Source organism: Mirounga angustirostris, unplaced genomic scaffold (assembly GCF_029215605.1).
Source record: "Mirounga angustirostris isolate CCGP_5_RB_7025 unplaced genomic scaffold, mMirAng1.0.hap1 SCAF_8, whole genome shotgun sequence".
NCBI classification, from domain to species: Eukaryota; Metazoa; Chordata; class Mammalia; order Carnivora; family Phocidae; genus Mirounga; species Mirounga angustirostris.
The window spans coordinates 12,365,566-12,392,916 of NW_026991716.1; the positions used below are offsets into that span (position 1 = coordinate 12,365,566).

The window sequence follows — 27,351 nt, forward strand, 5'->3', positions numbered from 1 at the left end:
ATCCCAGATGTAAATCCCTCTTGATCATGGTGAATGATTCTTTTAATGTGCTGCTGAATTTGACTTGCTAGTATTTTATTGAGAGTTTTTGCATCTATATTCGTCAGGAATATTGGTCTATAGTTTTCTTTTCTGATATTGTCCTTTACTGGCTTTGGTTGCAGAGTCTGCTAGCCTCCTAAAATGAGTTTGGGAGTGTTCCTCTTCATTTTTTGGAAGAGTTTGAGAATGATTGTCATTAATTCTTCTTGAAATGTGTAGTAAAATTCACCAGTGAAGGCATCTCATCCTGGGCTTTCCTTCATTGGGAGATTTTTGATTACTGATTCAATCTCCTTACTGGTAATTGCTATTCAAACTTTTTGTTTCTTCCTAATTCCATTTTGGTAGTCTGTATGTTTCTAAGAATTTTGCCATTTCCTCTAGGTTGTCCAGTTTGTTGGTGTATAGTTGTTCATAACAGCCTGTTACGATCCTTTGTATTTTTGTGGTGTCAATTATAATGTCTTCTTTTCCATTTATAATTTTGATTTGGGTCCTCTGTCTTTTTTTCTGTGGTTAGTCTAGCTAAAGTTTTGTCAACTGTGTTTGTCTTTTCACAGAATCAACTTTTAGTTTGGTTAATCTTTTCTATTGTTTTCCTGTTCTCCATTTCATTTATTTTTTCTCTAATCTTTATTATTTCCTTCCTTCTGCTAATGTTGGCCTCAGTTATTGTTTTTTTTCCCTGGTTTCTTAAAGTGTAGTTAGGTTGTTTATTTGGGATCTTTCTTCTTAACGTAGGCATTTGTTATGAACTTCCCTTTTAAAACTATTCTGTAAGTTTTGGTATGTTGTATTTCCATTTTCATTTGTTTCAAGATACATTTTTATTTCCTGTTTAGTTTCTTCTTTGATTCATTATTGTTCAGGAGTGAGATTTTCAATGACAGATGCAGTCTCCTTACTAGATATCAGATTTTCAATTTCTTTGGGATTCAGTCTTGGTAGGTTTTCTTTTTCTAGGAATTTGTCTGGTTTTTTTTATTATTATTATTATTTTTTGAAGATTTTATTTATTCATTTAGAGAGCATGCACGTGAGCACAAGTTGTGGGGGGAGGGACAGAAGATGAGGGAGGGGGAGAAGCAGACTCCCTGCTGAGCAGGGAGCCCGAAGTAGAGCATGATCCCAGGACCCTGAGATCATGACCTGAGCTGAAGGCAGACGCCCACCCAACTGAGCCACCCAGGTGCCCCGGAATTTGTCTGTTTCATCTAGATATCTAATTTTTTGGTGTACAGTTACTCATAGTACTCTCATAATCATTTTTATTCCTGTAAAATTGGTAATGTCCCCACTTTTGTTTCTAATTTTGAGTCTTCTCTTTTTTTTCCTTAGTCCACTTAAAGACTTAATTTTGTTAGTCTTTCTGAAGAACCAATTTTTGGTTTCATTGATTTTCCCAATATATTTATATTCTATTTTATTGATCTGCCCTAATGTTTATTTTTTTCTTCGTTCTGCTAGCTTTGGGTTCAGTTTGTTCTTTTTCTACTTCCTTAAGTTGTGAAGTTAGGCTGTTGATTTGAGATCTTTCTTCTGTTTAAATGTAAGGCGTTTATAGTTATAAATTTCACTCAAAGCCCTGTTTTCCTGAGTCCCATGAGTTTTGGTATGTTGTGGTTTTATTTTCATTCATCTCTTAATATTCTCTGATTACCCTTATTTTTTTCTTTGATCCATTGATTATTTCAAAGTATTTGTTTAATTTCCACAGATTTGTGAATTTTCCAGTTTTCCTTTTGTTGTTGATTTCAAACTTCATCCCATTGTGGTCAGAAAAGATACTTCGTATGATATCTATCTCATAACATATATAAATATGTATCTCATATGAATATATAGACTTTTTTAGATCAGACTTAGGTTAGCAAAATTGAGCAAAAGGTTCAGAGATTTCTCATTTACCCCCTTTAAAAAAATCTGCGAGTTAATTTGTGGCCCAGCAGATGATCTATGCTGGAAAATCTCCCATGTGCACTTGAGAAGAATGTGTATTCTGCTGTTGTTGGGTAGAGTATTCTGTATATATCTCTTCTATCTAGTTGGTTTATTGTGTTATGGTGTTCAGGTCCTTTCTTGTTTATCTTTTGTCTGGTCATTTTAACCATTCATTATTGAGAGTGGGGTATGAAGTCTCGGTTATTGGAGAACGGTTTATTTCTCCCTTCAGTTCTGTCAATTATTGCTTTGCATATTTTGAAGATTTTGTGTAAGAGTACAATTATGAAAACCAGGAAATTAACCCTGCTCCATAACCTACAGACCTCATTCAGATTTCATCAGCTATCCCATTAATGTCCTTATTTTGGGACCAGGATCCAATCTAGAATCATAGGTTATATTTAGTCACCGTACCTCCTTCATCTCCGTTAATCTGGAACAGTTCCTGAGTCTTTGTTATTTATAACCTTGACACTTTTGAAGAGTACTTTTTGTTATTTTTATATTATTATTTTGCAAAATGCCCCTCAATTTAGGTTTACATGCCTTTTTTCCCGCCTCATGATTAAAGACAGTGTTTTTTTGGCAAGAATACCAGGAGGGCAATGGTGTGTCCTCAGGGCATCACATTAATAGACACATGATGTTTATATGTTTCATTACTGTGGATCACGTGGTTAGGGAAGTGTCTGCCTGGTTTCTACACTGCTGTACTGTTTCCCCCTTTTTAATTTAGGAGATATTTTGAAACTATGTAATAAATATGTTGTTTCTCTTCATAATTTCCCTCACTAATTTTAGCATCCGTTAGAATTCTTGCCTGAAACAATTATTGTCGTGTTTACCAAGTGGTGATATTTTAATCATTTTTTCTACAGTTATTAATTGGAATTCTATAGAATTCCCCCCTTCTCCCCCATTCATTTGTTAAGTTGTTTATTTAAATCACTGTGAACTCGTGGATGTTTGTTTTAGCCCTTGAGTTATAACCCATCACTACCATTATTTATTTTGTTGCTCAGATTGTCCCAGGTTTGGCCATTGGAAGCCTCTTCAGGTTTCTCCTATGTCCTTGTGACATGTCCCCATTATTTTTTAGTTGTTTTTTTTTTTTTTCCTTAGGGCACCATAGGATGTTCCAGGTTCAGTTTTAGATGGTATTTTTTTTTTAATGTGTGGTTTGCATTTTGAATTATTTTTTGCTTTTTTTAGGTATGAAGATACGTGGGCTGCACTTCACAGAAGAGCCAAGGAATGTGCAAGTGCTGGAGAGGTAAAGAACTGGCTAATCTTATACTTGTGGGAACAATATCTGTTTGCAGTGCTAAAGGCTAATTTTTAAGGAATTACATTTGGGACTACATTAAAATATTTTACAGGATATCTGCAGTTGAATTTAGTAGTTGATTATGAAGCTCCCTCAATTACATTTTTGTAATTTCTCTAAACTAAGCCTAAGATTAAAGAGTTTATGAGTTTTATTCTCAAGTCACAAGTAAATATCTGGCTCATCTAGGTATAATGTTTTGAATTTGAGATGCCTAAAATCATTAATTTGCTTAAGAAATAAATGTAAATGTTTCAGGGGTCATCCTCAGTTCACTCAGAAGAGCAAACTATTTTTTAGCAGTATGTGTAGAATGTATAATGAATAAAAGTGACTTGTAATTAAAAGTATTTGGGACATGTACTGAAAGCTTTATTAGCCAAGATCAAATACTCTGTGCTATTGATGTCAATCAAACTTACTTCTCTCTAAAAATACTTATGTGATTCTGACTTTTAATGAATTTAAACTGACTTTCTTTATCACTTACCTAAATTAGTGAAGCTCTAACAGTTACATAGAGTAGAGTAATACATGTGATGAAAGTTAGACATTAGTGTTTCTCTTAGAAATTACTGAAAAGGGGGAATGAAAGTTTTGGTAGTAAGGCAGACCGGGTACTTTGAAAAGCTCTGTAGCTATAAAACACTTAAATGCTGGGTAGATTTTTTAAAAATTATTTAATACATTAGGCTCACAAAAACTAAGGGAGATCCTAAAGGGCCAAAAAAAAAAGGAAAAAAAAAAAGAACAGGGAACTGAAATCAGAGTGGTTTAAAAAGTCCTGTGGAAGCTGGGGTAAAATACTAAAATAAAAGCTTCCAGGATTTATGGAGAAAGGAGACTTTGTGGGGAACTGGATCTGAGTCTTCTGCACAGAGCTCTTGAATCTTTGAAGTAGCTGCATCCCTCAGTGAAAGGTGAAGGTAGGAAGGAAAAGCTCCCTGTCTATAAAAAGAGGCAACACGGAAACCTCTCTATCTTCATAACAACTTGGAATAAATACAGTCCCCTTTCTAGATTTATTACTGTCGCCTTGGCCTCATTTCAGTGTGGGGCTCAAATTTATACTTCCTGCACGACCGAGAATGAAAGGACCACAGGTGACTTTGTTCTTTGACACCCAGCAGAAACAAACACAAATGCTACATGGATAAAACTGTGTAAACCTGGGCCCCTCAGTATTTCTACCGATTAATTTTCTACCACCCCTCTAAAAAAAATTAGCAAACACACAAAGGAATATATTATCAAAAGTTTGAGAGGCACCAGAACCAAAGAGTAAAATTTAGACCTACAAAGGACATTAGGTATTGCACCATTGGGTACAGACTATTAAATAGGTAGATGCAAAGCCTTTTAAAACTTTTAAAGAGATAAAATATGGATTAAAAAATGAGTAAGGAATAAGATTTTATCAAACATGACTTTAAAAATTCACTGACATTAAAAACCCCCCAAGGGGTATATAATTGCTTCAACAGCAATTATATACAAATGAAGAAAGAACATAGTGATGTAGAAGGAATCTCTGAGATAAGTGGAAAATATGAAAGATGAGTTAATAGAGAATAGTTCTAGAAGATCTTGAGGTTGAACCAAATGAGATGACCAATATTAGTCTAATTTTGATCTGTAAAGTTAGAGTTTCATATGGGTCAACTTATCTAATAAACATTCTAGAAAGAATGAGGGAAAGACAATGTAGGAGAAGATCAATATACAAAAGACAAATAGAATTACAAGGAAAAAAACAGATAAATCCATAATCAAAATGGGAGAATTTTAATACCTTCCTTTTAATTGAGAGGGAAAAAAAAAAAAACAGGTAAAATAAGTATGGATATAGGAGATTTAAATAATGTGATTAACAGACTTCACTGGATGGACAAATGTAGAATACCATCCCAGCAAATATAAAATACAGTTTCCTTAAAGCGTATTTTTGGAACACATAAAAATTGACCAGGTACTGAGGCATAAAGCAATCCTCAATAAGTTTCATGTAAGTGAAGTCATACAGAATATTCTCTGATCTCACTGCAAATGAAGCTGAAAGCCAGTTCAGGAAAACAAGACTCCGTATGTTTGGAAATAAAAAATATTATGAATATTTATGGCTCAAAGAAGGAAAAGTATTGAAAAATTTAAGAATTGAAGGGAATGTAACCAGTTACCGCACAGAGCAAGATTAAGAGTTTATGAACAATTCTGACAAATTTGGAAAGTTAGATGAAATGGCAAAAATCGTAGAAATTTTTACCAAAACCAATTCTAGAAGCAATTCAAATCCTAAATAGTATTATGGTCACTAAAGAAATTATAGTTAGCGATTAAAATTTTTTTTCTGCTTAAGAAAGCACCAGGTCTGCAGAGTTAGATAGGAGAGTACTATCAGACTTTCAGGGAATCCACCATTTCAGTGTTAGATAGACTTTTGCAGCAAATGAGAAAAGAGGAAACTGTGCCCAGCTCATAATGAAACCCAACAAGGGAAGTATGAGAAAGTGACATCGAAGTCCAGTCTCATTCATGAATATAGATATAAAAATTATAAACAAAATAAAGTCGTCATCTCTCACCTAACTTGTGTTATGAGTTTTATTCTCAAGTCACAAGTAAATATCTGGCTCATCTAGGTATAATGTAACCCAAACCCTCAACCAACTTGCCTAAGCATATTTAAAACCAGCAAAATGTCTACATGTGAGTAGCAATCTGTTAGGGTATAAAGTGCTCAAGGCATAGTTTTCTGATTACCAAACCTTGAACGTTTATAATAAACAGTTGCTTATGTGCAGTAGTGGGGCCCCTCAACACTAGCAACGCGCAAGGCCTGCATCTCCTTTATGGAGGTGCTCCTCATACTGTCTCGTGATTGTGATATGCTGACAATTGTATTTGAAATATAATTTGAGAATCTTCTTTCACATTGTTTTAAAATGTGTATCAAGCTTAAATATAAAGTTTTCTTATATAAATATTAGCCAGAACTTTGTATTGTTATGTGTATGTCCTGTGAGGGCTGGATGATAGAAGGCATTCTGCCAAGGAGGCATTCTGCAGTGTATGGTTGTGTTGGCAAACCCAGCAGTGCATAAAAAACAAAATACTTCAGGATTGAAAAGTTGACATTAGAGATTTTTTTTTTTTAAGAGAGAGAGAAAGTGGGGGGAGGGGGGGAGCAGAGAGAATCTTAGGCTCCATACCCAGCATAGAGCCTGACTTAGGGCTCAGTCTCATGACCCTGAGATCATGACCTGAGCCCAAATCAAGAGTCGAACACTTAACTGACTGAGCCACCCAGGCACCCCAACCTTAGAGGTTTTTTAAATGCAATTGACCGCATTACCATATTAAAGGAGAAAAATATATGATCGTCAGACGCAGAAAATACAGTGGACCAGTTGTACAACATAATATAATCAAATGTAGAAATTTAATAACATTAAGCATCTATTTAGAGTAAAATGATTTAGCAGGTTTTTGTAGAGGGTAACTTCTTTGTCCTGATACCTACCAAAACCTGCAGTATTTGACTTGCAGTGCATTGATCCCATATTCAACCATCTTACTAAATACTCTTTTCTTTCTTTTCTTTCTTTTTTTAAGATTTTATTTATCTACTTGAGAGAGAGGGGGAGAGAGCATTGGAAGAGGGGAGGGGCAGAGGGAGAGGGAGAAGCAGGCTCCCAGCTGAGTAGGGAGCCCGACTTGGAGCTCGATCCCAGGACCCCAGGATCATGACCTGAGCTTAAGGCAGACACTTAACCAACTGAGCCACCCAGGAGCCCCTAAATCCTCTTTTCTAATAATTTGTATTTGGGTGTGGGAATTCTTTTGTGTAGATGGTAGGTTTTAATTTTTTCCCTCCCAACGTGTACAACTTCCATCTCTTCATCATGTCTTTGTACACTGGTTGAATGTTGAATAAGAGTAGATGAAGAACTTGATTCACATTTTGGCTCCATCAGAGTTGAATGTGAAAGGGAAATTACATCTTTTGGGAAACAGTAGAAGACCTTTAAGACCTCAGAGTAGAGAAAGATTTCTTAAAGGAAGGCATTAAAAGCACCAGTCAAAAATATTAATAGTTTTTGGGGCACCTGGCTGGCTCGGTGAAGCGTCTGCCTTCGGCTCGGGTCATGATCCCAGGGTCCTGGGATCGAGCCCCGCGTTGGGCTCCCTGCTCCGCGGGGAGCCTGCTTCTCCCTCTCCCTCTGCCTGCCACTCCCCCTACTCATGCTTGCTCTCTCTCTGTCAAATAAATAAAATCTTTTTCAAAATTAAAAAAAAAAGAAAACACGCATTGGCCTTAAGTAGGAGTTGAAGTTGGAGATACCTCTCCAACAGCAGCTGTGCTCTGGGGGATATCTCTAGAGCACTGCCTCTCAGGCTTTCCCCGATAATGCTGCTGTGGCACATACTTTCTCTGGTAATGTTGCCAAGGACTTATTACATAGTACAGATGAGGCTACTTGAAGTCAGAGGTAGCTGGGGGGGCGGTCTGATGACCCCAGTCCTGTTGAGCCGCTCTTGTCAGATGAGAGCGGTACCTCGGGTGCATCTGTAACTCATTTGTGAAACTTGCACTTGTGCACCAGGAGATTTGTACCAGAATGTTTGAGCAGGTTTTTTGAAACTTTAGACAGTCACACAGTCCAGCTACAGAATAAATTACAGTGTTATTCACAAAATCAAATACCATACAGCGGTGAAAATTAGTGAACTGCAGCTGTGTGAATCAGCATGGGTGAGTCCCACAGTGTTCAGTGAAGACCGTATCCTGTAGAGGAGCTTTAACAAATAATTCTTCTGATTGTAAGAAGTATTTTATAATAAAATATATAGGAGAAAGAATTTCCTGTAAGATATGTTGTTGAGTTTATGCTATTTGGGGATCTTAAATTTATTGATAGAGTTATTTTAAGATCCACATCTGATCAAAAGTGCCTCTGTTGCTTTCCAGAAATACAGTACTCAGCTTTAAAATGAAAATTTAGGGACGCCTGGGTAGCACAGTTGGTTAAGCGTCTGACTCTTGGTTTCAGCTCAGGTTGTGATCTCAGGGTCCTGAGGTTGCTGCCTGTCAGATCAAGCCTGCATCGGGCTCCATGCTCAGCGTGGAATTTGATTAAGACCCTCTTTCCCTCTCCCTCTCCTTCAGCCCCTTCCCCCAGCGTGCACATGCTGGCTAGTGTGCCCACTCGCGAGCGCTCCCTCTCTCTCGTGTGTGCACACACACGTATGTGAATAAATCTTTTTAAAAAATTTTTGTTTTTTTGTTTAAATTCAATTAACATACAGTGTACTGATAGTTTCAGAGGTAGAGTTCAGCGATTCATCACTTGCATATAACACTGAGTGCTCATTACATCAAGTGCCCTCCTTAATGCCCATCACCGGGTTACCCCATGCCCCCAACCCCTCCCCTCCAGCAGCCCTCAGTTTGTTTCCTATGATTAAGAGTCCTGTGGTTTGTCTCCCTCTCTGATTTCATCCTGTTTTACTTTTTCCTCCCTTCCCCTACGATCCTCTGTTTTGTTTCTTAAATTCCACATGAGTGAGATCATATGATAATTCTTTCTCTGACATGTTTCACTTAGCATAATACCCTCTAGTTCCATCCATGTTGTTGCAAATGGCAAAATTTCATTTCTTTGATGGCTGCGTAATATTCCATTGTATTTATATACCACATCTTTATCCGTTCATCTGTCAGTGGACATCTGGGCTCTTTCCATAGTTTGGCTTTTGTGGACATTGCTGCTGTAAACACCGGGATGCACGTACCCCTTTGGATCACTACATTTGTATCTTTGGGGTAAATACTTAGTAGTGCAATTGCTGGGTCATAGGGTAGCTCTATTTTCAACTTTTTTAGGGACTTCCATACTGTTTTCCAGAGTGGCTGCACCAGCTTGCATTCCCACCAACAGTAGAGGAGGGTTCCCCTTTCTCTGCGTCCTCGCCAACATCTGTCGTTTCCTGATTTGTTAATTTTTGCCATTCTGACTGGCGTGAGGTGGTATCTCGTTGAGGTTTTGATTTGGATTTCCCTGATGCCGAGCAATGTTGAGCACTTTTTCATGTGTCTCTTGGCCATTTGGATGTCGTCTTTGCAGAAATGTCTGTTCATGTCTTCTGCCCATTTCTTGACTGGATTATTTGTCCTTTGGATGTTGAATTTGGTAAGTCCTTTATAGATTTTGGATACAGCCCTTTATCTGATACGTCATTTGCAAATATCTTCTCCCATTCTGTCGGTTGTCTTTTGGTTTTGTTGACTGTTTCCTTTGCTGTGCAAAAGCTGTTTATCTCGATGAAGTCCCAGTAGTTCGTTTTTGCCTTTGTTTCCCTTGCCTTTGGAGATGTGTCTAGCAAGAAGTTACCGAGGCCGAGGTCATAGAGGTTGCTGCCTGTGTTCTCAAGGATTTTGATGAATTCCTGTCTCACATTTAGGTCTTTCATCCATTTTGAGTCTGTTTTTGTGTATGGTGTAAGGAAATGGTCCAGTTTCATTCTTCTGCATGTGCCTGTCCAATTTCCCCAGTACCACTCATTGAAGAGACTGTCTTTTTTCCATTGTACATTCTTTTCTGCTTTGTTGAAGATGAATTGACCATAGAGTTCAGCATCCATTTCTGGGCTCTCTGTTCTGTTCCATTGATTATGTGTCTGTTTTTGTGCCAGTACCATGCTGTCTTGATGATGACAGCTTTGTAATAGAACTTGAAGTCCAGAACTGTGATGCCTCCAGCTTTGGTTTTCTTTTTCAACTTTACTTTGGCTATTCAGGATCCTTTCTGGTTCCATACAGATTTTACGATTATTTGTGAAAAATGCTGATGGTATTTTGATAGGGATTGCATTGAATGTATAGATTGCTCTGGGTAGCATAGACATTTCAACAATATTTGTTCTTCCAATCCATGAACATGGAACATTTTTCCATTTCTTTCTTCTTCTTCAATTTCTTTGATGAGTGTTCTGTAGTTTTCAGAGTACAGATCCTTTGCCTCTTTGGTTAGATTGATTCCTAGGTATCTTATGGTGTTTGGTGCAGTTGTAAATGGGATCAATTCCTTATTTCTCTTTCTTCTGTCTCATTGTTAGTGTATAGAAATGCAACTGATTTCTGTGCATTCATTTTATACCCTGCCACTTTGCTGAATTCCTATATGAGTTCTAGCATTTAACTTAGTTTCTCTGTTGTTAGTTTCCCCGTCTATAAAATGGCATAACAACACCTACCCTGCTTACCATACGAAGTTGTTTGGAAATCACATGAAATTAAGTACCCCAAAGCATTGAACTGTTGAGTTTGGTATTCAGCATCTTTTGTCTTCATGCTCCTGCTGCAGTGTCCACCAGAAGGAATTTTGGAATGAAGCGCTGTGGGTTTGTCTTAACTGCTTAAATTTGATTTCCTGGTATTTGCTGGCTTTATTCACAGTTGTTTATTTAGAGGCAGAAAAATTGGCCTTTTTGTGATAGATCATTTCTTATTAAGTAAAGTTTAAGTATAGTGTTTTAGAACGTTTTTTTCTGCTAGCTTCTCACTTCTTCCTTTCACACACCTCTGTAGCACATTCCCTAGAATACTGATTGAGGGCCTGGACTTGAGTGTCAAATTCCGTGGGATTGATGTCAGTCCACTGTGGCCCTTGGGAAAGAGACATAACTTCATTACACCTTAGGGTCTTCATCTGTAAAATGGAGGTGGTAGAAGTGGTCTAAACAAGATAATATATATAAATTACTTAGCACGGGGCTTGGCACATAGAAAATGCTCAAAATGTTTTTAGTATTATTGCATAATTATCGATAATGATTCTGAGAATCCATTCATTCTTTCATTCTTTTATTTATTTATTTTTTAAAGATTTTATTTATTTATTTGAGAGAGAGAATGAGATAGAGAGAGCATGAGAGGGGGGAGGGTCAGAGGGAGAAGCAGACTCCCTGCCGAGCAGGGAGCCCGATGCGGGACTCGATCCCGGGACTCCAGGATCATGACCTGAGCTGAAGGCAGTCGCTTAACCACTGAGCCACCCAGGCGCCCTCTCTCATTCTTTTAAATAAAAATGGCATTTTAATGTATTCTTTTATTTTTCTGTGTATGCTTCTTCTACCCTGTATTGAGAGTATAATTTTCAGTTTTGTGGAAGTCATGAACTAGATTGCAGTTGTTATAATACTGATATTGCACTTTAATTTTCAGTAAGAAATGGTTAATATCAAAAAATTGTTCTTGATTTTTCTAATTAACCTAATTAACCAGGGTAGTTAAGATTTAACTGACTTTATAAAAAATATATATATCAGGAAAAATAGATTTTATTTATCCTCAAATCAGCCCTTGTGAAACTTTAGAGTTTAAAAACTGAAGCTAAGAGAATTTGGGAGACTGCTGCGAGGCTATAAACATGAAGTGGGCAGGATTTGTTTTGTTTCATTCACCATTACATCTCCATAGCCTAAACAGTGCCTGGCAGACAGGGAGTGGTCAGCAGAAGTTTGTACAGATGAATTTTATGAATGCAGATCCTTGTGTCAAGCCTTAATTTCCTTATTGCACAGCTAGATATGTCAGCGTTGCTCAGCATTTCTTAAACTACTCTTAGGCATCTTTATAAAACTGGTTGGCAATACGCGTTTTTAAGTATACAAAATTAATGAGCAGTGCAGCTTGAGTAAAGCTTGGTGTCACCTCTCCAGCTCAGCAGAGGCTTGTCCAGGAGAGGTGATGTGGTCTTCTCTCCAGTGTGGGCTGGAAAGCAGTGGGGAGGTGTGTGAACCAGGGGACGCCGTAAGGAAACCAGGCGTATTTTAACCTCTCTGTCAGAGCTTAGTTCTTTTGTTGCCATGTTGGGAATTTCTAGAATATTAAAATGTAGAAACCGAAGCAATCTAGAACCACATACAAATAATTTTGCATCTAATTTTGGTATTTTTATTTCTCTAAAGTTCTTTGTTACCTTAGTGGGATTCAGTAAGAATTTGTTGGGGCGCCTGTGTGGCTCAGTTGGTTAAGCAACTGCCTTCGGCTCAGGTCATGATCCTGGAGTCCCGGGATCGAGTCCCTCATCAGGCTCCCTGCTCAGCAGAGGGTCTGCTTCTCCCTCTGCCCTCTTCCCTCTCGTGCTCTCTGTCTCTCATTCTCTCTCTCAAATAAATAAATAAAATCTTAAAAAAAAAAAAAAAGTGGTTTCCTTAAAAAAAAAAAAAAAAAGAATTTGTTGTATTCAGGGGTGCCTAGGTGGCTCAGTTAAGCATCTGACTCTTGATTCTGGCTCAGGTCATGATCTCGGGGTCTTGGGATCAAGCCCTGCATGGGCCTCTGCGCTCATCAGGGAGTCTGCTTGTTCCTCTGCCCCTGCCCCCATGCTCATGTGCACACATGTGCACGCACTCTCTCACTCTCTCAATAAATAAAATCTTTTAAAAAAGTCTTAAAAAAAGAATTTGTGGTATTCATGTTCTAACTCCAGAAAAATCTTCATCTTGGAATATGTAAAATGTCTTCTTTTTTTTTAAAAAACTTAACTGTGAACTCTGATTTACAGGTAAAATTCAAATGCATTTTCTTCTGTTATATAATGAATTTTGCAGTCTTTGTATTTATTGTATTACTGTGGTTATCTTCCATAATTCTTGCTTATCATTGGTGGTGTTTTCAAAAGATGACCTCTCCCTGCTCCTTCTAAATCTTATTCTAAGCCCTTTCCCTCCCACCATGTTAAAACCAAAACAAAATTGTCTGGGAGAAACTGATGTCTGTCATTTTCTCTACAGTCTTCAGTAAAAGAAGTTAGCATTCCTTCAGGCCAGTCTAGTATATCACAGCCCTGCTATTAGGAGCCCTTTACAGCTGAATTCCTTCTTTGTTAACATAAGTGCTATTTTCCTTTTTTCCGGAATCCGTCACTTGCCTTAATTCTTTCACGTACAAGTACTGTTTACCTTACTTTATGCACTGTGTTCCTGTTTAAATATAAATTGAATCGTATATATTCTACATGCGTTCAGTAACTTTTCTGTTCAAAAAAGTCCTTTTGTAAAGCAAATAATTACCTGGTAATTGTGGTTTGGGTTGTTTTTGTTTTCTTTTCAGTTGTTAGTGTTGGGTTTTTGATTTATTTTTTCTAGATTTGGATTTTCAAATACATGGTTTACTTAAAAACGGTATAGTTAGAAGTGATTCCTAAGGTCAGTTCTGAACTTTCTCTTATCTGAGTTAAGATGCAGTGAGACAAGCAGTAATTTGAGGTTTTCTGCCCTGAATGTTAAGTTGGTACTTTTCTAAGAAAGAAAACAACTCCAGTTTTCTCTGGGGTGTCCTGTTGTGGATGCTCAGTAGAGGGGTTTTAAAGATAACAGTGAGTAACTCTCATTCTGCCAACTGTCATTTCCTTGTGCCTGAAATCTGTTTTTACCTTACCCTTGCTTCTCTGTGTTGCAGCTGGTGGACAGCGAGGTGGTTATGCTTTCAGCACACTGGGAAAAGAAGAGGACGAGCCTCGTCGAATTACAGGAGCAGCTCCAACAGCTTCCCGGTTTATTAGCAGATTTAGAATCCATGACAGCAAATCTGAGTGAGTTTTATGTTTGTATCTGTACATCACTTTTAGGAATGAGAAATTCAAAGCCCTCTAGGAATACATTAAATTCTTGGTTAATATGATTTTTTGGAAAAGAGTTACTTATAGTTAATTTCATGTCTGATTAACAGAGGATTGGACAGGAAATAGTTTTAAAGTATAGAAATTATTTCCAAAATATACCACTAACCTTTTCTGCCTCAGTTCAGCTCTGGAAACACAATTATAATTTGTTGGTTCTTAGAGTGACTCAGGGTTGTGTGTGTGACATTGGATCTCAGTTTAAAAGTATAAATATATAGGGGTGCCTGGGTGGCTCAGTTGGTTAAGCATCCGACTCTTGATCTCAGCTCAGGTCTTGATCTCAAGGTCATGAGTTTGAGCCCCACATTGGGCTCTATGCTGTGCATGGAGCCCAATTTAAAAAAAAAAAAAAGTACAAATATATAAAATAAAAGGGGTTATAGTGACTTTGTTCTGGTTGTAGAATGTACTCTGGAAGTTATTGCTTTAAAAATTAGGTCTGCTTAAAGCTTCATATCTTGAAATGTGTTTTTTTTCCCTCCTTGAACACTTGAGAGATGAAACAAATCCAGGTAAATCAGGGTGTGGAAGTTCATATTTTTTTGTTTTCATTGGAACGAGTTATGCTGATATTCTTTATTTCTTGGGCTTATAGTCAAAAAATTCCCTTTTGTGTTTGATAGTACCACATGATAGGATAATATCATGGCTCACTCTTTTCTGACCAAGCTTAAGATCTTAGTGACGTATAAGAGGTAGGACTATCTACATGGGAGATAAACTTCCTGGGCCAGTAACCTGATTCAGTCTTATAGGTAGGAAGGTACGGGTACCTTATCATTTCTTTCTGTTTTTTAATATTACCCTTCTTAAGCAAAACCAAAATGATTTACAAAGCCGGTAATTAGTAAATCATAAAACAGTTTTTTGTGTGTGTGGATGAAATGGACCTGAATGGTATTTGGGATACTGTTGCTGATAACAGTAACTAACATTTACAGCACCTATCATATGTCAGAGACTGTGAGGTGCTTTACGAACATTATCTTTAATCCTCACATGAACCCTTTAAAAGTAGCTATTATCATCCCATTTTACAGCTCAGGAAAGTGAGGCTCAGAGAGACTGTGACCTGCTCAGGGTCACACAGTTAATAAGATGTGGATCCAGGATTCCAGTCACAGTGATGGTGTCCTGAGCAGGGAATGAGGCAGGATGGCAACTGTCAGTAGTCTCATGAACTGTATGCTCTTTTTTTTTTTTTTTAAGATTTATTTTATTATTTATTTGAGAGAGAGAGAGAGCATGAGTGGGAGGAGCAGAGGAAGAGGGAGAAAGACTCTCAAACTGAGCATGGAGCCCAGTGCAGGACCTGAGATCACCACCTGAGCTGAAATCAAGAATTGGACACTTATCAGACTGTGCCACCCAGGTGCCCCTCATGAACTGTATTCTGAAAGCCGTGATTACATTCTGGTATCAGTGTTTTGTTATTTCTGAAAGCGGGGCATGAAAAAGAGACCCTGGATCTTCAAAGAAATGTAAAGTAGCTGTGATTGTCCTCTGCCCCACTTCCCTCTTGTGGGTATAGTAATGATCCTTGTCCAGCCTTTGATAGCTAACTAGAGAAAGAGCCTCTGAGACATTTGGGATTTTCTTTTTAGCCACTTTATTTTGACTTATCTTCCTGCATCTGTCTGAGTCATTTGCTTTAAATTGGTTGTGTATTTCTTTGCAGATACGAAAACCTCCCTTCTTTTTTTCCTAGCTGGGAGTACTTTGTTTGATACCACTTTTGTTTGATACCACTTTTCTGAGTAAATGCATTTTGCTACAATTCTAATTATTCTCCTAGGTAATTCTGCTTGGGAAATGCAGTTTATATAAGTCTTCCTTAACATAGAATGTACAGGCCTCAGATATTGTGGGTTTGGTTCCAGACCACTGCCGTAAAGCAGATACTGCAGTCAAGTGAGTCAAAGGAATTTTTTGGTTTCCCAGCTTATATAAAAGTTATGTTTACACTATACTGTAGTCTGTTAAGTGTGTAATGGCATATGTCTAGAAAAATTATGTACCTTAATTAAAAAATACGTCATTGCTGGGGCGCCCGGGTGGCGCAGTCAGTTGGGTGTCCGACTCTTGGTTTCAGCTCAGGGTCCTGGGATCGAACCCTGCATCGGGCTCTGTGCTCAGTGTAGAGTCTGCTTGACATTTTCTCTCCCTCTCCCTCTGCCCTTCCCTCTCGTGCTCCCACGCACTCTCTTTCTCTAACATAAATAAATATTTTAAAAAATACTTCCTTGCTGAACAATGCTAACCATCATCTGAGTTTCCAGCAAGTGGCGATCTTTCTGCTGGCGGAGGGTCTTGCATCCATGTTCCTGGCTGCTGACTGATCAGGGTGCTGGCTGCTGAAGGCGGGGTGGCTGTGCCGAGTTCTTAAAATAAGACAGTAATGAAGTTTGCTTCATCCGTTGACTCTGACTTTCATGAATGATTGCCCTGTAGCTTGTGATGCTGTTTGATAGCATTTTACCCACAGTAGAACTTCTTTCAGAATTGGGGTCCATCCTCTCAGACCCTGCCGCTGCTTGATCAACTAAGTTTATGTAATATTCTGAATCCTTCATTGTCATTCCAACAGTCTTTGCAGCATCATCACCAGGAGAAGCTTCCGTCTCCGGAAACCACTTTCTTTGCTCATGCATAACAAGCCTCTCCTCACGAGGTTTGATCATGAGATGGCAGCAGCTCAGTCCCATCTTCAGCCTCCACCTCTAACTCTAGTTCTCTTGCTGTTCCCACCACACCTGCGGTGACTTCCTCCACTGACGTCCTGAACCCCTCAAAGTCATCCATGAGGGTAGGAATCGACTTCTTCCAAACTCCTGTTCATGTTGATATTTTGACCTCTTCCCATGAATCATGAATGTTCTTAGTGGAATCTAGAATGGTGAGTTCTTTCTGGAAGATTTCCAATTTGCTTTGCCCAGATACACCAGAGGAATCACTATCTACGGCCTTACAAAATGCATTTCTCTACTTACTCTAGCCTTACAAAATGCATTTCTTAAATAATAAGACTTGAAAGTTGAAATGACTCCTTGATCCACAGGCTGCAGGATGGATGTTGTGTCAGCAGGGATGAAAACAACATATATCTTGTTGTCCATCTCCACCAGCTCTTGGGAGACCAGGTTCATTGTCAGTGAGCAGTCATATTTTGAAAGGAATCTTTTCTCCTGAGCAGTAGGTCTCGACAGTGGGCTTAAAATACTCAGCAAACCATGTTGTAAACAGATGTGCTGTCATCTAGGCTTTGTCGTTCCATTTATAGAGCACAGGCAGAGTAGATCTAGCATCATTCTTAAGGGCCTGAGGATTTTCAGAAAGGTGAATGAGCATTGGCTTCAGCTTCAAGTCAGCAGCTGCTTTGGCCCCTAACAAGAGAGTCAGCCTGTGCTTTGAAGGCAGGCATTGACTTCTCCTCTCCAGCTATGGAAGTCCTGGATGGCATCCTCTTCCGACTGAAGGCTGCTTCATCTGCATTGAAAATCTGTTGTTATTTGCAGCTATCTTCGTTAACTCTCCCAGTCTGGAGAACTTGCTGCAGCTTCCCCAACAGCACTTGCTGCTTCACCTGGCACTTGGTGTTACAGAGATGGTTTCTTTCCTTAAACCTCATGAACCAACCTCTGCCAGCCGAATTTCCTTCACAGAACTGAAGAGAGTCAGGGCCTGGCTCTGGATCATACTTCGGCTTAAAGGAATGTTGTGGCTGGTTTGATCTTTGGTCCAGACTGCTCAAACTTTCTCCATGTTGGTAATATGACTGTTTTGCTTTCTTGTCATTCATGGGATCATTAGAGTAGTACTTTTCATTCCCTTCAAGAACTTTCTCTTTGCATTCACAACTTGGCTAACTGCTTGCTACAAAAGGCCTAGCTTTCAACCCGTCTCAGCTTTTGACATGCCTTCCTCACCGAGCTTAATCATTTCTAGCTTTTGATTTAAAGTGAGAGATGTGTGACTCTTGCTCTCAAACAGTTAGAGGCCATTGTACAGTTATTGTGGCCTCATTTCAGTATTGTTGTGTCTCAGGGACTAGGGAGGCTCCAGGAGAAGGAGAGAGATGGGGGAACGGCCCATTGGTAGAGAGTCAGAACACACACAGTATTTATCAGTTAAGTTCTCTATCTTTTATGGGTGTGGTTCATGGCATCTCAGAACAATGACAGTAGTAACATCAAAGACTGCTGATCACGGATCACCACAGTAATAACAAAGTTTGAATTATCGCGAGAATCCCCAAAATGTGACATAGAGCTATGCAGTGAGCAAATGCTGTTGGAAAAATGGTACCAATAAACTTGCCCAGTGCAGGGTGGCCACAAACTTTGGATTTGCAAAAAACACAGTATCTGCGAAGCACAGTAAAACGAGGTATGCTTGTATTGAGCTCTTTTTGAAGAGTGAATTTTGTTTGCTTAAAAGATACCTCTAAAATCTAAGGTGGTTTTCATATACATTGCCAGTCTGAATTACCATTAGCAGTTGAAATACACGCTACCTTTGGTTTTCACTGTATTGCTGTTATTTGTTTGATATTTATACTTAGTAACGAATGACTAACTGTAGAACAGATAGTCAAAACTGGAAGTGTGAAGGCCTCGTATCTGTTGACTTAGAGTAAGCCCCATAGAGAGGTGTTTTCAAATTGAGGCTTTTAGGTAAGCAACTTAAATGTCTTGGACCGGGTGCTGATATTCTTTACAATAGGAAAATATTTTAAAGCCAGATTTGGTGGGGTAGGTTATATAAACATATATCTGTATCATGAATGTAGTGTATGAATTCATTTTTTTATTATTATGTTCAGTTAGCTACTGTATAGTACATCATTAGTTTTTGATGTAGTGTTCAGTGATTCATTAGTTACGTATAACACCCAGTGCACATCACAACGCGTGCCCTCCTTAATACCCATCACCCTATTACCCCCTCCCCCACTCCCCTCCCTTCTGAGACCCTCAGTTCATTTCCTGCGGTCCATAGTCTCTCATGGTCCATCTCCCTCTCTCATTTCTCCCCCTTCAGCTTCCCCTCCCTTCCCCTGTGGTCCTCCCTGCTATTCCTTATGTTCCACATATCAGTGAGATCATATGATAATTGTCTTTCTCTGCTTTACTTCACTTAGCATAATCCCCTCCAGTTCCATCCATGTCAATTGCAAATGGTGGGTATTCATCTTTTCTGATGGCTGAATAATATTCCATTGTGTATATGGACCACATCTTCTTTATCCATTCATCTGTTGAACAGCATCTCGGCTCCGTCCACAGTTTGGATATTGTGGACATTGCTGCTATGAACCCTGGGGTGCATGTGGCCCTTCTTTTCACTACATCTGTATCTTTGGGGTAAATACCCAACAGTGCAATTGCTGGGTCATAGGGTAGCTCCATTTTCAACATCTTGAGGAACCTCCATACTGTTTTCCAGAGGGGCTGCACCAGCTTGCATTCCCACCAGCAGTGTAAGAGGGTTCCCCTTTCTCCACATCCTCGCCAACATTTGTTGTTTCCTGTTTTGTTAATTTTTGCCATTCTAACTGGTGTAAGGTGGTATCTCATTGTGGTTTTGATTTGTATTTCCCTGATGATCCATGATGTTGAGCATTTTTTCATGTCTGTTAGCCATTTGTATGTCTTCTTTGGAGAAGTGTCTGTTCATGTGTTCTGCCCATTTTTTGACTGGGTTATTTGTTTCTTGAGTGTTGAGTTTGAGAAGTTCTTTATAGATCTTGGATATCAACCCTTTGAGTTTATGTATCATTCCTAGATATTGGAACCAGTGTCTTAAATGTTTGCTCATATACTACTGGATTCTTTTATTTTTTGGCAGCCTCAAAATATCTCTTATCACCTTAATACTTCGAAGTAATATTAAGGCTTAGTCAAGCAATAATTTAAAAAATTTTAAAAACTAGGAAGTAGTAACTGACCTGTATATAGTCACAGGATTTTCTTAACTTCTTTGAACTTTGTGCTCTTTCCCTGTCAGATCTGATACCATATCCAGTCAATTTCACCATCTTCCGGGCTGCGTGTCCTTTTTAGTCTTGCTCTGCCCTCTAGACTATCTGTCCTTATTACAGAGTAAAGGACTTACGTGATGTGAGCAATCTGAACCTTTGATGATGCTTTTAGATGCCTTATCCTATGGCTTAATAAATATGACTCCTGATTACATGATCCCCCAGGAATTGTGAAGTAAGACTGGATAATCCCTTCATTTTTTTTTTCAAATGGAGTGTGATCCATTCATCTTACATAAGCCTGTGTAATAGATAATTACTGGTAGTTTGACGTTAAAAAAAATGATGAAGATATGCTGGGAACTGGAGAATAAGGGCTGTGGACTCCTCTCATATCTGGGTTTGGATCCCAGTTCCACAACTTCCTGTGAGACCCCATGCAGGCTTCTTGACCACTCCAAGCTTGTTTCTTTGCAGAAAGAGGATGAGAGTTCCTGCCTCAGAGGGTAGTTGGAGGGTTGAACGAGATGACAGATGTAAGGAGAGCCCTCAGCTCAGTGCTTAGTACCTAATGAGACATCTACCGTGTGCCATGGGGCTCTTTGTAGGCTTGGGAACTACAACACTGAACAGGACTGGGTACCTGCCATCAAGATGCCGATGTTCTAGTGGAAGTCTCTCTAGCCTTTGCAAATTTACAAAACCACTCTTCTTTGATAAAAGGGTTTGGATGGATGTTACGCAGTTGAGCTTATCCTGTAAAATTGGGTAGAATGCAAAGCCACAGCATGAAATGTGGTAGATGAACAGTGTTGTATTCTGGTCATTGGTAGATCATGTATAAGGAGAAAAAATGGAATGTTGTCAACCAGGTTCGTCCTTCTTCTGAAATAACCAGTGTGCATTTTATCATAAAACTGGTAAAATGTGTGAAAAGTTTTGAATTCTCTTGAACTTCCACTAGAGGGTAGCCTAACCCTATTCCTTTATTGAAGTTTCAAATGTCAAGAGCTCTTCAAAGTTTTTGCTCTTGCTTAGTTTAAGTGACCTACTTCGAAAAGACTGTTCTCTTCTTCCAGAACAGAAGAATCTGTGAATTCTTAAACAGAGTGCTGTAAGAGTGACAGCCATAGACTGAGTTTGTATCTTTCTTTTGATCTGACCTAACCTGATACATTGTTGTTTTGCTGTCTTTATGGAATTTAAGAGCTCTGGCAGAGAGGCTGCCCCAGCTACAAATGTTTTGTAAACTAGATTTATTTTATTGTTCAGGTTCCTTTCTGGGAGGAGGAACATTAACTCTCTTTAGACACCTTTTCCTGTGCCACCCAGATCTCGTTCGTGCCATAACAGCATTTGCAAGCTAATTCACTTCTTAAAGTTCCTTGTTACCACAGCATCATTGCTATATTATCTTATTACATAAAAGGGTAATGTAAGCATTTGAAGGATCTTTCAAGCCTTTTAGTACCTGGCCTCTGTGACCTCTGGCTTTGCAACCAAAGAAGATTTCTTTCTTCCTCAAGGCTAATTGTTTTGTTAGAAAAGTACTCAAGTATGAAATAATTTTAGTGTGCCACCCCATTCTTCATATATAAGCGGTTACACTGCAGATAATACGTATTTCAAACAAATGGCACAAAGAAAAATTGCAACCAGAATCGCCCTTCCTCCGGGACGGTCTTCTCAGCAAGGATTTCTGAAGCTCTTCCCCGCACTGTTGTCAGGCATTCCCACGTGGCTTTTCACAATAAAATTCCACCTCTCTTTTCCACTGGTCGCTGAATGAGACATAGGCTGTTGGTGTAGCGAGCAGAATGGTCAGGTTTGAGCTTCTCGTGAAGGTATGTTTGTATCTGTGGAGCCCTGCTAGTGTTTTATGTGCGTGCATTCTAAGTTTGGGTTACCAACTAACTCACATACACGATTCATTTTGTAATGGGAAATGAGCAGGTTGTGACCGGGACATTCATTTTCTGCCATTTAAATGCAATATAAAATATTCAGAGTACTCATCACATATATATGTTGTAATTATTTAAAGGAATTTTTAAAAGTTTCTAATGTAAAAAGGGAAGAACATTTATTTTTGTCGATATAGTTCTTCTATATTTGATTCCTGATTTCAAGCCAGTTAAGAGTTAAAATGGAAAATTTCCATTGCTTTTGCTGCTCTAACTCACTGATAAGGGGCCTGGTCTGACATATTAATAACAAAAGTACCATAGTGTTGCCTAATGTTTTCTAACTTCTCTGCCCGTGTTTAATTCATCCTTTTACAAAATTTAGCATAAGCTCCTCATATTTAAGTTAGATGAACATGAATCATACGTTTGCTTTTTTGGTTATTTGATGTCTTAGTGGGATAGAGTCATTCTTAGTTGAATTCAGTAGACTAGGTATTAGGGGATACAAAGATGCAAACATACAGTTATTACCCTTAAGACCCTTACTGATTCCTGAGAGAATACTCAGGAATATATAAATAGTTGATAATATCAGAGTATAAGCTCTGTGTGAGGTTCAGAGGTGTGTGGAGGTGCAGAAGAGGGAGGAGGGCAGGCAAGCAGAGGCATCTCACGAGTAGACAGGAGTCAGAGAGACAGGAATGTGCATGAGTCGTCTTAGAATGGTGAATGGTCCCGAAGGAAAGTAGTAGTGAGATTGGAAAAGTAGGTTGTGGTGCTGGGGGGTGATAGGTTTCTGAATACTAAGTTAAGGTGTTAAACTGGATTCTTTTTTTTTTAAGATTTTATTTATTGATTTGAGAGAGAGAGAGAGTGAGCACATGAGCAGGGGGAAGGGGCAGAGGGAGAGAGAATCTCAAGCAGACTCCCCACTGAGCAGGGAGCCCAACGCAGGGCTCGATCCCAGGACCCTAAGATCATGACCTGAGCTGAAGGCAGACGCTTAACAGACTGCGCTACCCAGACACCCCTAAACTGGATTCTTTTTTTTTTTTTTAAAGATTTTATTTATTTATTCATGAGACACAGAAAGAGAGAAGCAGAGGGAGAAACAGGCTCCCAAGGAGCAGGGAGCCCAATGCGGGACTCGATCCCAGGACCCTGGGATCATGACCTGAGCCGAAGGCAGACGCTTAACCATCTGAGCCACCCAGGCGCCCCCCTAAACTGGATTCTTAAAGTACTCAGGAGCCTTTAATTTTCTAGAGGAGAGAACATAAATACGAATTTGGTGGTAGCAATGAAATGGCCACTGAGTCTCCCAAGCATTTTAGATCTAGATTAGCCATTCAGAAACACAAGAATATGATGCTGTTGGTCAATTCAGAAGCATGTACAGTTTGTTTCCAAAGTATTTTTTTTTTTTAAGATTTTATTTATTTGTCAGAGAGAGAGAGAGCACAAGCAGGGGGAGCAGCAGAGGGAGAAGCAGGCTCCCCGCTGAGCAGGGAACCTGACATGGGTCTCAATCCCAGGACCGCAGGATCATGACCTGAGCCACCCAGGCGCCCCTAGTTTGTTTCTTAGTAGTAGTTCCAGGTTTGGTCCTAAACCAGTCACATGTTTCACTTGGTCGCCATTTTATTTACACAAGAGTGAACTAGGGTGGCAAGTTCAATATGTATTTAGAAGAGAATTTCTCTCCATGAGAAATGAATTGGCCTGACTAGGTATCAAGTCATTTCATTCAAGTTTCTGGCTTCATTAGTTCTCTAGTCAACCAACAGAGCTAGACTCTAAATAGAAATTGCCATCTGGGGGCGCCTGGGTGACTCAGTTGGTTAAGCTTCGGCCTTCGGCTCAGGTCATGATCCCAGGGTCCTGGAATCGAGTCCCACATCAGGCTCCCTGCTTAGTAGGGAGCTTGCTGCTCCCCCTGCTTGTGCTTGTGCTCTCTTTCTCTCTCTCTGGCAAATAAATAAATAACATCTTTAAAAAATATATCTATAAAAAAATAGAACTTGCCATCTGTCCAAATAGAAATCAAAAAGGTAAAAAAATACATATATGTCTTCAAATATAGAACAATTATTGATTCCATTACTTATTTTCTTTTTAGCAAAATCATTTAAAATTTAATTCCCCTCATTTATAAGGGATCTTAAGTCTAACAACATAGTTTTGAGTATAATTTTTAGGCATGTAATTTTGCTAGAAAAAAATGAAAATTTAATTGATACTTTGGTCTGTTATATCTGTAGGTGTTTATATCATGATCATTTCTGGTATGCCAAATTATTAGTTTTAAATGACTTTTATATGGGTGGCTCAGTCGGTTGAGTGTCCGACTCTTGGTTTTGGCTCAAGTCATGATCTCAGGGTCGTGAGATCAGGCTCCCTGCTCAGTGGAGGGTCTACTTGAGATTCTCTCCCTCTACCTCTCCGTCTGCCTGTCCTCCACTCACCCCCACTTGCGTGAGTATGCTTGTGCGCGCTCTCTCTCAAAATCTTTTAAAAAATAAATAAATAAATGACTTTTATGGAACTTAGCTAATTTTTATAGTTTTTTCCCTGTATTTTTTAATAATCAGTTATAAATTACTGTCAAGTGCTGAGTTAGGTATACTTTGTATTTATATTTATATGTAAGTATATAGTATATACTTTGCCCCATTGGACCCTTTTGACAGCTTTGCAAGATGTGAATTGTTAGCCCTTTTTTACAGATGAGATGTCTCACCTCATTGTAAGGGGCAGAGTTTTTTTTTTTAAAGATTTTATTTATTTATTTGACACAGAGAGAGAGAGAGCACAAGCAGGGGGAGCAGCAGGCAGAGGGAGAAGCAGGCCTCCCGAGGAGCAGGGAGCCCGATGTGGGGCTCGATCCCAGGACCCTGGGATCATGACCTGAGCTGAAGGCAGACGCTAAACGACTGAGCCACCCAGGCGCCCTCCTCCTAATTGGTCCCCTGTATGCTAAGGATAACAACGTAACATGCATGATACTGCAGGAACCAAGTAGCTTAGAGTTAAATGGATTCCGTATTAAATTTAATTATTCTAGTTCTTATCACTAATCAAAGTGAAATAGCCTTTTAAATAATCCTATTAGCTATGATCACCTTTTAAAACCCTGTCAAGCTGGTTATAACAGCATGAGCTGAGTACTGCTTCTTCAGGGTCAGTAGTCATAGCTCCGAGACTGAGGCTCCTACTCGTTTTTCCATTTTATGTAATAACAACAAAAAAAAATAACGTAAACAGCAATGAATATAGTAACATCATTTTGCTGGTTTTCCCCCCACATAAACCCTCTATACCATTCATGTCATTATTAAAAATCTTGGATTTAATTCCTCATGGATTGAAATTTAGATTTTGCATATTATTTTAGGTTGGGCTTTCCATAATCCCATATCACATATATTAACAGTCTTTTGTGGCCCCTGAAGATAGATTCAAAACTGTTTTGAACTGCATGATCGTCAGCCCTTTGCAGCCCTCCCACGGTTTTACAGTGACCCATCAATATCTGGGAGTACCTGAAATGTCTTTGAAAAGGACTGCTAAACTGTCATCACATTTTTATTTTTCAGCAAAATTTTATTTTCCCCCCAAATCCATGTCTTTAAACCCTAGGCCCTACCAAACAGAAGAGGGAGGTTTTATAGATAGCATAGATATTTGGCCAGGCCTTTGGATCAAAGATTACGAACAGGCCAAAATGTGCATCTAATAAACCTAAAACTGCAAGTTGAAATTTGAGGAGTTTGCTTCTAATCCAGATGCTTCAAAAGCTAATTTGGAAAGTCCTGTGGAAATCTAGTGGACACATGAAGGAATTAGATGCGCCGTAATTGTGTGTAGCTAGCTATTTATGTGAAAGCAGGACTGGAAGGCTGCACAGCTAGCTCGCTCCTTCTCTGCTGCCCTTTCCCTTCCCCACTGGATGGCTGTGACTTCCAGATTTGGGGGTCAGTCTCTTGCCGGACCGTCCCCTCCCTCATCTGTGTTAGACGCCACTCTTGAGTTTCCCGAGCACCGCACACCTCACTCCGCGAGGATGTGGTGTCGTTGAAATACATCTCTCCTCCTCCTTTGAGCTCTTTGGCACAAGGACTGTCTTTTTCATCTTTGTATCCCAGTGTCTGGCACATGTGGTGTTCGGTAAATGGCCACAGTGCTTGTTGGAGTTCTTTAAAATCTTTGACCTCTAAAACTTCTCTGTTGTCGGAGGAAACAACCAGTCCTCACTTCTACAACGATGAAGTCTTGGTTCACCTAGCACACTATCAATTCAAAATTATTTTTAGTGCAAGAAGGACTCAGTTTGTTCCAGCTGCCCTTCAGTCTCCACGTGACCTTGGGCAAAGCACTGAGTTAATTTCTGCAGGCTTTGGTCTCGAATCTCTTAAATGAAGGCTTTCACTGGAACATGATCTCCATGTTCCAGTAAAGCTACCAAGCTCTGTGGCCTAGAGGCACGGTAGAGACCACAGTGGTCTGGTGGGCAGAGCTGAGTCTCTTCCCCATCACCCGGTGACCTGGGCTTACTGAGTATGTGTACAGCTCTGAAGTGACTTATGAAAATTGATGTGTATCATTTGCCAGGGCAAAACAAACGCTCTGCTTAAGTAACTTGGAATCTCAAATTTTAAATCACGTTTGGTATAATTTGTGTTAATTATAATTTGCTATATTCTCATGTGAAAATTGATTATTCACATGTGGTTTATGGGATCATTAGGATATCACAGATTAATCACGATGCTCTGTTTCCTCATCATCCTGGTTAATAGAATATTTAAAGTATTTTGGAAAGTTATATCTTGCAAATGTTTGAAATATAAAAATAAACTCAAGAGAATTTGAAGTACATTTTAAAGTTGGTCAGTGTATTTTATTTTGCTTCAAGAATGCTTAATAAAGAATATTAAATAAATGCAAAACAATTTCAACATTTTAAACTTTCTAACCTTTGAACACTTTTTTTTCCAACATGATCGAGGATTCTGATTTTTTACGTTTGTTTCTTATTATTTTTTTGGACCTTATGTACTTTCAGCTCACTTAGAGGCTAGCTTTGAGGAAGTCGAAAACCACCTGTTGAATCTGGAGGATTTATGTGGACAGTGTGAATTAGAAAGATACAAACATATGCAGTCCCAACAATTGGAAAATTACAAGAAAAATAAGAGGTGAGTTTGAAAAATTGGTCAACAGTATTCATTTTACATGCTGTTCTTTGTAAGTTTGGGCCGATAAAAGACAAAAGGTTGCAACATGTGAAGCTCATTCATAAGCTTTCCAGAACATGACCTTGAGATACATCTATATTTTGGTACCGCTGTGTGTTGCCATATTATGGAGATGAACTCTGTAAAGCTGAGGCTGGGATAAAAGGTGGAGGGGAGCAGAGCGACAGCCAGAGCTCTCCCAGAAAGCAGGAGCCCTGACCTCATT

At 39.1% G+C, this 27,351-nt stretch overlaps 1 protein-coding gene across 2 annotated transcripts in view; it reads left to right on the forward strand.

Annotated features, from left to right (window-relative positions):
* DTNBP1 (dystrobrevin binding protein 1) overlaps positions 1-27,351 on the forward strand; it is a 121,400-nt gene that overhangs the window by 13,507 nt on the left and 80,542 nt on the right. For both annotated transcript variants that reach the window (XM_045866342.2, XM_064597148.1), the window contains exons 4-6: positions 3,199-3,259; positions 13,779-13,911; positions 26,954-27,086. In XM_045866342.2, the coding sequence (XP_045722298.1) occupies positions 3,199-3,259; positions 13,779-13,911; positions 26,954-27,086 (327 nt within the window). The remainder of the gene's footprint in view (positions 1-3,198; positions 3,260-13,778; positions 13,912-26,953; positions 27,087-27,351) is intronic.